The 11880-nt window shown below is 23.5% G+C and overlaps 1 protein-coding gene across 1 annotated transcript in view; it reads right to left on the bottom strand.

Moving 5' to 3' along the window:
- Positions 1–11453: 11453 nt before the first annotated feature.
- The window catches only part of LOC119613774 (CD82 antigen-like), a gene marked incomplete at its 5' end in the record, with an annotated part of 3189 nt that continues 2762 nt past the window's right edge, over positions 11454–11880 (bottom strand). Inside the window, 2 exons of the mRNA XM_037969812.1 lie at positions 11454–11803; positions 11864–11880. The exon at positions 11864–11880 is cut by the window's right edge and continues 199 nt beyond it. Of these exons, the coding sequence (XP_037825740.1) occupies positions 11654–11803; positions 11864–11880 (167 nt within the window). The remainder of the gene's footprint in view (positions 11804–11863) is intronic.

Raw genomic sequence — 11880 nt, 5'->3', positions numbered from 1 at the left:
ATAGACTAGACTATAACTAGACTATAGACTAGACTATAGACTAGTCTATAGACTAGACTATAGACTAGGACTATACTATAGACTATAGACTAGACTATAGACTAGACTATAGACTAGACTATAGACTAGACTATAGACTAGACTATAGACTAGACTATAGACTAGACTATAGACTAGACTATAGACTAGACTATAGACTAGACTATAGACTAGACTATAGACTAGACTATAGACTAGACTATAGACTAGACTATAGACAAAACTATATACTATAGACTAGACTATAGAATAAACTAGAAACCAGACTGTAGACTAGACTATAGACTAGTCTAAAGACTGTGATTATACAATGGACTATAGAGTAGACTATAAACTAGACTATAGTCTGGACTATAGACTAGTCTATACCTAGACTATAAACTAGACAGTAGACTCGACAATAGACTAAACTAAAGATTATAGAATCGACTATAGAATAGACCAAAGACTATGCTATAGACTAGACTGTAGACAAGACTATAAACTAGACTAAAAATGGAATATAGACTAAAGACTAGACTATAGACTAAACTTTAGATGAGACTATAGATTAGATTACTAGACTTAAGACTGGACTGTACCCTATGCTATACACTAGACTACACAAGTATCTCTACTTATTGTAAACAAACAATTTTCTGTAGAAAGTTATCTGTAAACTTTGTAACAAAAACAATTTTTTTATTAAAATTATTATTATTAAAACTGTATTATATATTTTAAATTAATTATTAATTTTTTTCCAACAATAAACAAAAACAATTGTTAAATAAATAAACAAATAACAACAAAATGTGGTTAGTGATTTCGGAATGTTTTGAAAACTCATATTTTTTGGTGAAAATTTTTAATATTTATTCTTTTTATTATTTAAAAAACAAAAAAAAAAAAAAGAAATAAATAATATTTTTTTCTAAATATATAAAACAAATTAAAAACCAAATAAACTAACAATAAATGTCTTTAAAAACTATATAAAACAAAAACTAATTTTTATTAACTCTGGTCCACAAAATGCTAAAAACCCAAAACCAAAGGGCTTTCACCCCGATATTAAAACAGAGAAACAAATTTTGTAAAAATTTATTTTGTAATATTCTCTTTTAAGATTTTCTTTTTTTTCTATAAAATTTAAGTTAATTTCTTTTTAAAAAATTAGTTTAAGGCAAAGCTTAGAACAAATAAAAAACAACAAAAAATTATTAACAAATTCTTTCAAGTTAAAATTAATTGAAAATAAACCTTATATTATATTGTACTATATTTGTTAATTAATTTATTTATTTTTCATAAATAATCTTTAAAAAATAATAAATCAATGCGTAAATTAATTAAAAGTGAAAAGGAAGAAAAATTACACATGAAACTGACTAAAAATCGTAAATAAAATTCGTAAAAAAATTTAAATTGACTTTGGAAATTTTATTGCGTAATATTGAATAGAGGAAAAAGTAAGTATAAATTTGTGATAGAGATAGATAGATAGATAGATAATAGATAGATTTTAAGATAGTAGATAGATAGATAGATAGATAGATAGATAGATAGAGAGATAGATAGATAGATAGATAGATAGATAGCTAGATTTAGATAGATAGACAGATAGATAGACAGAAGATAGTAGATCGATAGATAGATAGATAGACTAGATAGATAGATAGATAGATAGATAGATAGATAGATAGAATAGATAGATAGATAGATAGATAGATAGATCGATAGATAGCTAGATAGATTAGATAGATTAGATTAGATAAGATAGATAGATAAGATAGATAGATACTAGATAGAATAGATAGATAGATAGATAGATAGATAGATAGATAGATAGATAGATAGATAGATAGATAGAAGATAAGATAGATAGATCGATAGAATAGAATAGAGACATAGAGACCTCTACATAAATCTAAAGGCTAGACTGTAGGCCAGGACCATAGGCTAGTGTACTTGACTGTGACTAGACTTTAGTCTAGAATATAGCCTATACTACAATATAAACTAGACTATAAACTTGAATATAGAATTAGAATATAAGCAAGACTTTAGACTAGACTATAGACTATAGGCTAGACTACAGACTAGACTACAGACTAGACTACAGCCTAGACTACAGACTAGCATACAGACTAGACTATAGACTAGACTATAGATTAGGACTATAGACTAGACTATAAACTAGACTATAAACTAGATTATAGACTAGACCACATACTAGACTATAGGCTAGGACTCTAGACTATATTATAGGCAAAATTAAGACTAGACTATACTATAGACTAGACTACAATATAAACTAGATTATAAACTGGACTATGAACTATACCATAAACTTGACTATAGATTAGACTATAAGAAAGACTTTAGACTACAGACCAAACTATAGAATAGACTATAGACTAGACCATAGACTAGACAATAGACTAGACTATAGACTAGATTATAAACAAGACTATAGACTTAACATTAGACTTGACTATAGAGTAGACTATAGACTAGAGACTGGACTATAGAGTAGACTGGACTATACAGTAGAGTGGACTATAGACTAGACTACAGACTAAACTACAGACTAGACTATAGACTAGACTACAGACTAGACTATAGATTAGACTATAGACTAGACTACAATAAAAACTAGATTATAAACTAGACAACAAACTAAACCATAAACTTGACTATAGGTTAGACTATAAGCAACACTTTAGACTTGACTATAGACTAAACAATAGAATAGACTAGTCCACAGACTAAACTATAGACTAGACCATAGACTAGACTATAGACTAGACTATAGACTAGACAATAGACTAGAATAGATTTAAAACAATACTATAGACTTAATATTAGACTAAATTAGAAACAAGACTATAGACTTAACATTTGACTAGACTATAGAGTAGACTGTAGACTGGACTATAGACTAGATTATAGAGTGGACTATAGGCTAGACTATTAACTAGACTTTAGACAAGACTATTGACTAGACTTTAGACTAGACTATATTCTAGACTATTGACTTGACCATAGACTAGACTATAGACTAGACAATTTGTTAGACTTTAGACTATACTAGAATATAAACAATACTGGAGACTTCACATTAGACTAGACAATAGAGTAGACTATAGACTGGACTATAGACTATACTAGACTATATTTTTTTTTTTAATATTATTTAAGTTTCTTTGAATGTCATTTAAATACTTACTTTATTACCAAATAAATTTTTGCAAAATTTTATTTATATTTAATTACTTTTTCATAATTTTATTATTTTCATTTCTGTTTCTTTTATTAATGTTATTTTTATAATAAATTTAATGATTTTTTTTGTTTATTTTGTTATAAATATTTAATGAAGTGAATTCTTTTTATGAAAATGAAAATGTCATAATAATGATTCCATTTCTGCAGTTATTATAAACTGACGTTTGGGTTGATTTAAAAGTGTCATGTGTTAAATGTCAATTGTAATTGTAAAAATTTCATAGAAATGTCTAAGTGTTGTTGTTGTCATTGTTGTATGTTGTTAATTACTTAGCAGACACTACAATTATATTATTAATACTATTAGATATTAATTAAATTTTTAATTTTTTTATTTTTTTTTAAATTTAATGAGTTGTTGGAGTTTTTTTGTTTGTTTTTTTTTATTTTTAAATATTTATTAAATACTATAAACGACATTTATTTATTATTTTTTAAATGCTAAGATGTTTGAGTTTTTTTTAATAAATTTTATAATTTTTTGTTATAAATTTGAAGTTTGTTCTAGAAAATGTTTTTTTTTTTTATATTTTAAGAGAAAAATTCTAGTTTTAACCTCTAGAATTTTAGTTTTATGTAAAAGTGTTATTTTTTTAATGAAGTGTAAATATTCGCAAAGTTTTTTATTTTATTTTTTATATAGAAAAAGTTTTTAGTTTAAACTACAGAAAAGGAGCAGAAGTCTAGCTGCTATGTTTAAAACTTTATAACTTGAAAACTATACAAGTTATTTTAATAATTATTTATGTTAAATGAAATTCTAAGAAAGAAACTTTCATATAATAAACAAATTTTCTAAATTTTTTTTAAATTCTAGTCGGAATTTTAAGTCCAATTTCTGTAGTTTTAATTAAAAATCTCTTCTTTTCTTTTAACTTTATATTACTTTCTATGTAAGTTTTCTGTAAATTGTATGAAAAAGTTATTTTTATAGTTTTATTTTTCTGTTATATATATATAAAATTGTTTATAAATATTTAGTTAATTATTATTATTTTTGTTTTCTATTACAGTTATTATTTTCAATTTAAAGTCCAACAATTAAAGTAAATATGTTGAATATTTATTATTTATTTGAATACATTTTATTTTTGGAAAAATGTTAATGAGTTTTTGTGTTTTTGAGAGAAGTTTGAATAAGTGGGCGAGTTATTTTTTCTCGTTAAAATGGGGGTTTCTGAGTTATAATGTGATTTGAAATGTTAAGCGGTCGAGTTTTGAATGAAATAAGGTACAAATTAAGCCAATAAGCAGAGATATTACTTAAATTTTGAAAGTCCTAGAAACTTTGAAAAAATACCATAGTTTGCCTTAGGCTCGCAGGACTATTTTGAAGAACTTAATAGAATATGAACTTTTAAGTAGTTATTCTATTAATTAATTTCATTTTTGAGGTTTTAAATGAAAATTTAGTTTTTTTACTTTGAGATTTTGTCAACAATAGTAGAATTACTATATTTTTCTTAAGTTCGAAGGACCAATTTTAAAACAATCGAACTTTTTCTAAAAATTTCTATAATTTTACTAATGAGTCTTTGATATACAAAGTTATTCCACTAAATTTAAACTATATATATCAAAAATTATAAATTAAAGCCAATTATCATATTAGGCTTAAGTTAGAAGGACCATTTTTAAAGGAAAATTGAAAAATTTGAGTTTCATAAAAGAAATATGAACTATTTTGCAGTAATTCTATTAATTAGATGAATTATGTTTGATTTTTTTGGACTTAAATGAAAATTTAGTCTCTTTCCTTTAAAATGTTTTAATCCAGAGCAAAATTATCATATTTTCTACAAGTTCGAAGGACCATTTTTAAAACATTCAATTTATATGGAAAAATCTATATGCTAATGAGTATTTTATTTATAAAGTTATTCGATTAAATTTAAACTATATAAATCAAAAATTATGAATTAAAGCCAATTAGCACATTATGCTTAAGTTCGAAGGACCATTTTTAAAGGTAATTTGAAAAATTAGAGTTTCATAGAAGAAATATGAAATATTTTGAAGTAATTCTATTAATTGAAAGATTTATGTTTGGGTTATGAGGTGTCAAATGTAAATTTAGTTTCATTACTATGATATTTGGTCAAAAGTAGTAGAATTACTATATTTTCCATAAGTTCGAAGGACCATTTTTAAAACATTCGAACCATTTAGAAACATTTCTATAGTTTGACTAATGACAGTTTAATTTAAAAAGTTATTCGAGTAATTTTAACTATTTAAACCGAAAATTATGTATTAAAACCAATTTTCAAATAAGACTTAAGTTCGAAGGACCATATTCCTAAATGAATTAATAGAATATGAACTAATCTTTAGTAATTTTGATTACTAAGGGATTAACATTTGATTCTTGAGATATTAAACGTCAATTTAGTCTCTTTACTTTAACAGTTTGTAAATAATAGCAAAACTATTATGTTTGTCACAAGTTCGAAGGACCATTTTTAAAACATTCAAACTATTTGGAAAAAGTCTATACTTTTACTAATGAGTGTTTGATTTGCAATGTAATTCGGGTAAATTAAAACAATATTAATCAAACATTAGGAATTAAAACCAATTAGCACATTATGCTTAAGTTCGAAGGACCATTTTTAAAGATTGTTTGAAAACCTAGAGTTTTATAGAAGAAATTAATAGAATTTAAACTATTTTGCAGTAATTCTATTAATTGGAAGATTTATGTTTGTAAAATTATTAAATTTTTCTTCAGTTCGAAGGACCAATTTTAAAACATTCGAACTGTTTGGAAAAAAATTCCATACTTTTACTAATGAGTGTTTGATTTATAAAGATATTTGAGTATTTTAATCGATATAAATAAAAAATTATCAATTAAAACCTATTAGCATATTAGTCTTAAGTTCGAAGGACCATTTTCAAAGATAATTTGATTTATATTTGAAGGGCTCGTAGTACCATTTTCTTCTGCTTATTGGACTTAAACTTCCTCTGTATATTAGCTTGTTTTTATTACTATTGTGATATTTATGATAACTGAGCTTTTTCTTTACTACAATCTTTTACTTTTATATATCGTTTAATAACATCTAAACAATTATACATATACTTTACTTTGAGCCTTGTTTTACAAATACTGTTTTAATAATAATTTTAATAAATTTCTTTATATATTAATGCGGGATTTTTTCATAATTGTTTGCAAACTCTGGCAACTACTTTTACTTTTTGTTTGTTTTTTTTTTATTGTTAATAACTTTTTGCTTATATAAATTACTTTGAAAACGGAGTTTATAAAACTTTAGAAAATTTAATTCTGATTTGGAACTGATTTTCCTTGGGTTTTATAATCATAGTTTTCAAATACTTCTTTTCTCCTTTATTATTTCTATACTAAATTGTGCTTTCTCTTTCGGCTTTGATTTCAATGAAAATTTTTGTAAATATTTATATTTTATAATTTTAATATTATTTTAACATTTTTAAGTGTTTTAAAGAGTTAATGGGTTTCTATTAAGCATATGAAGTTTTTTTGTTTAAATTTTTACTATAAATATGAAATGTTTCTTGTTTTTTGTTTAATATTTATTTTTTTTTTATAAAGATTTTAACAAAAAAGTATATATAGAGGGATTTCAATAAATAAATAACAAATATTTTGTATTATTTATTAAATAAATAAATATATTTTCTTTTATAATAAAAACATAAAAATTACAATTTTAAGCTACAAAATTTAGTTTAATTTTTATTATAATATAAATTACCTTAAGCTATCATTTTAAAGTAATTGTTTAAACACTCACTTTAAACTGATAACTTTTTAAATTAAACCAAATTGTGTAGTTTTGTGTTAAATTGTTTTCTTTTAATAAAAAAAATTATTTGTAAAAGCAGGTAAATAGTTACAAATTTTTAAGGTTTCCATTTTTGGGTTTTACGTTATTTGTGGGATTTTGTTTTTCGTTTTTATTAATATTTTTTAACAAAATTTTACTAACAATTTGTTTTCTTTTTGATTTTTTTTTATTTGGTTATGTTAAATATTTATTTAATTTTAAATAAACTTTGTTTTTATTTTCAATAACAAAATATTAAAAATAATTTGTTAAATGTTTGGCCATATGTTAAGAAAGTTGGTGTTTAAATAAATTTTTCCTATAATTTATGAAAAATTGTTTAATAAATATTATAAAAGTGAATTGTTTAATAGATAGGAAACTTATAGAACAAGAATTGAAAAAAATTTTATTAAAAATTTAAATTTTGTTTCAAACATTTTAAAGTCTAATGCAAAAATCTGAAGTTTAAAAGCTTTCAATTCAGATTGTTTGATTTATAACAATTTTGTAAGTAATAGGAGAATTATTATATTAGCCACAAGTTCGAAGGACCATTTTTAAAGTATTCGGAATATTTGAAGAAAAATTTAATACTTTTACTAATAAGTGCTAAATTTACAAAGTTATTGAAGTAATTTTAAATGATATTAATCAAAAATTATCAATTAATTCCAATTATCATATTTGGCTTAAGTTCGAAGGACCATTTTGAAAGGCAATTTAAAAAAATTATTGTTTCATAGAATAAATGCAAACTATTTTGTAGTAATTCTATTAATTCGAAGATTTACAATTGATTTCTTTGGTCTTAAATGTAAATTTAGTATTTTTACTTTTACATTTTGAAAATAATAGTAAGTTCGAAGGACCATTTTCAAAATATTTGAACTATTTAGAAAAAATTCTATACTTTTACTTATGAGTGCTTTATTTACAACCATATTCGACTTAATTTATACTATAGAAATCATAAATTATGAATTAAAGCCAATTATTGTATTAGGCTTAAGTTTGAAGGACCATTTTGTAAGGCAATTTGAAAAATTAGTTTTACATAGAAGAAATACGAACTATTTTGTAGTAATTCTATTAATTGGAAGAATTATGTTCGATTTTTGAGGTCTCAAATATATATTTAGTCTCTTTCCTTCAAGTGTTTTTAATTCATAGCAAAATTATTGTAGTTTCTACAAGTTCGAAGGACCATTTCGATTTATAAGGTGAAAAACTCTATATTTTTACTAATGAGTATTTGATTTATAAAATTATTCGATTAAATTTAAACTATAGAAAACAAAAATTATGAATTAAAGTCTATTAGCATGTCAGGCTAAAGTTCGTAGGACCATTTCAGAAATACTAGAGTTTCTTAGAAGAAATTAGTGGAATACAAACTGTTTTACAGTAATTCTAATTATTGAGGGATTTATATTTATTTCTTTAGATCTTAAATGTTTATTTTGTCTCTTTATATCACGAATTTGTAAGTCATAGCTAAATTAGTATATTTTCTACAAGTTCGAACGAAGGACCATTTTTAAAACATTAGAACTATTTAGAAAAAATTCTATACTTTTACTAATGAATGTTTGATTTATAAAGTTATTTGTGTAATTTATCATATTAGGCTTAAGTTCGAAGGACCATTTTGAAAGGAAATTTGAAAAAAATAGGGTTTTATAGAATTCTATTAATTAGAAGATTTATGTTTGATTTTTGAGGTCTCAAATATAAATTTGTAAATCATACCAAAATGATTACAATTTCTACAAGTTCGAAGGACCATTTTTAAAGCATTCCAACTATTTGTTAAAATGTTTATACTTTTACTAATAAGTGCTTGATTTACAAAGATATTTAAGTGAATTTAAACTTTAGAAATCGAAAATTTGTGAATTAAAGTTTTTCAAGTTATGCGTTTGTTTAGGTTAGGTTTTAATAGTTTAACTTTATGGGCTCGTAGGACCATTTTCTTTTGCTTATAGAGTGTATGTTTGTTCTGTAACTAGGTTTCGTTGATTAGGGTTATTTTGAAAAAGTTCTATAATTATTTTAACAATGTTAACTTTAGCTAATAGTAGTCCTTCGATTTAGCAGTTGAAACTGTTTTGAATTAATTTCTCTTAATCAGTTCGCGCTCGTTTATTTATTTTAACTTTGTTTAAAACAATATTTCAAAAGTTCCTCAAACTTTTTTACAAATTCTTTAAAAATATTGGCTGTAATTTACTATTTAAGTGAAAATCCATATTTCTTACTTAAGAATGGTCCTTCGAGTCTGTCTTTTTATTTTAATTTATTTAAAAACTATTTTTTTGTTACTTTTTTAACGTTACATATGCAGAGTAACAAGCACAAAAGTTAAACTGTATCTAAATTGAGATTAAAAATGGTCCTTCGAACCTTAACATTATTATGGAAGAAATAACTTTCGTTGTATTTCATTAGCACTAGATAACCATTTAATGTAGCTGTGAATACAAATTACGCTTTACATCGAGACAAATTTTAATTTTGACTTGGAACACCGGTTTCCTATATACGTGAAAGAGTTAATAATGGTCCTTCGTAAAGGCAGTTTCTATAATTTACTTTTTTCCAAAGATTTTTATATTTTTTTTCAATTTTGTATATAATTTTTATTAACTATTTTTCGTGGTAATCTAAAGTTTAAAGGTTCGAAGGACCATTTTCCTTGAAACCTTTAGACTGAAAGTGTTTTTAAGTAATTTGTTTAAAATCTGTCGTTATATTTCTTTAGTCATAAAAAGAAATAGTTCTACAAACCTTTAAACTAAAACTGTTTAAATATACCTAAAGAAATGGTCCTACGAACCTTAATACTGAAAAGGTTTAGTATAAATTTCGTTAGTCCTTCAAACCTTCAGACTAAACTTGTTTTAAGCATTTCCTTTCTATTAAGCAAATGGTCCTTCCAACCGTTTAATTCATTTTAAATTTAAACAATTCACTTTTATTTTGTTATATATAAAATAAAATTATTTTCTCTCTTTTTCTTTTTTTGTTCATTCACAAGTAAAATTCTTAACAATTATTTCTTTCAAATTTCTTTTTCTTGGATTTTTTGGGGATTTTGTTTTGTGCGCGTATTTCTTTTCAACTATTTCTTTATATTATTGTGTTTATTATCACCCAAATTTTGTTAATATAATTGTGCTTTCATTTTGAACTTGTGGAATGTTTTATTAGTTTTAATTTTTTCATAAAAAAATATATATAAAAAAAATTTGTAATTTAAAAAAAAATAAAATTTGGCATTTTAGTAAATTATTGCAAACAAGCGGAAGACTTAAAAAAGAAGATTTATTTAACAATAAATTAGAAACAATTAAAGTAGTTAGGGAGGCTTGAAATTAGATTAATGGCAGATAGAAGATTTTCTTTTAAATTAAGTTTTAATTTAGTTTAGATTTGCAGCTTGAAAACTTATAAAATGAAGTTTAAGTTAGTTATTAAATTGTAATTAGTTTATGAAAAACTGTTTAAATTAAATGAGTTTTTTTTGTGTGAAAAGTTTTAATTTGAAAATTTTTAGATTTCTATTTATTACTTTACTTTCCTTATTAAATGCTTTAGGTGGTGAAATTTGAGTCTGTATGTCTAGTGTGGTGATTTTTTAAAAATTAACTTTATTTTACTTTTTTCTTAGATTTTTTTTTATTTTATTAAAAAATTAACTTATAATTTCTTATAAAAAAATTGCTTGTTTTTTTGTTTTATTAATTTATTAATTAGTCTTCCTTAAGGCTTAAATAATTTAAACAAAATTTGTGTGTGTTTCTTAACTTTTCTTTGAGTGTATTTTCTAAAGTAAGTGGCTTTCTGTTTAAAAAATTATTAAATTTATTCAAAATCTAAAGTTTAGTTTAAAGTTTTTCACTTAAAACTTATTAAAGTAATTTTGGTTATTTACTTTAAATTTGTTTTTTTCTTCTGGAGAAAATTAACTAATAAATTTAAGTTTAAGAACATTTTTTCGGAGTGAATTGGTGGAAACTATAAAGAAAAGTTTTCACTTAAAGTTTTGAACATTTTTGAAATATATTTTGTTCGATCTTTTTAAACTGAAAACATATTCCCGGATTTAGCTGAGAACTTTCTTATTATTAAAGATTTCCTAATGATTTATTTCTTATTTTTAAAGAAAATTTAATTAATTAAACCAGGAAATATATTGTTTTATTATTTACAAAGAAATTGCTTATGATTTGCAGGTTTTTTTACTTATTTTCTTAAGAAAACAAAAGTATTACGAGATTCTAGTCCAAAAAATATTTAAAAATTTTCCAAAGTTGGTTTTAAAAAACTAAAATCATTTCCCAAAAAGGGAAATTTTTGTTCAAAACATTTCTTTTTCAATTATATTATCATTAATTCTCTTTTTATCCTAGTTTATATTTAAGCTGTTGTTTTTGCTGCTGTTGTTGTTGTTGTTTTTTCCTTAAAGAATATGGTTAGTATTTTTCATCATCAGATATTTCCCTTTGGGAATTCTGTAATTCTCAGGCTTTATACTGATGACTTCTGACGGCACAGCATAAACTTAAAGAGAAAGTCAAAGCCAATAATTCCAATAAAATAACACCAGCCGTTATGCCAAAGATTAAGACCCAGTTATCGTATATGAAATCGATTAGTTTATCCACACAACCCTGTTTTGTAGGTAGAAAAAAGTTATCAAATTATTAAAATTTAAAATCATTTCTTCTTACCTGTTGGTGTATGGCGG

Source organism: Lucilia sericata, unplaced genomic scaffold, assembly GCF_015586225.1.
Source record: "Lucilia sericata isolate MDLA Ls3-8-SP2 unplaced genomic scaffold, ASM1558622v1 Contig002301F_arrow, whole genome shotgun sequence".
In the NCBI taxonomy this organism is placed as follows: Eukaryota; Metazoa; Arthropoda; class Insecta; order Diptera; family Calliphoridae; genus Lucilia; species Lucilia sericata.
This window is presented reverse-complemented; position numbering and strand designations above follow the sequence as displayed.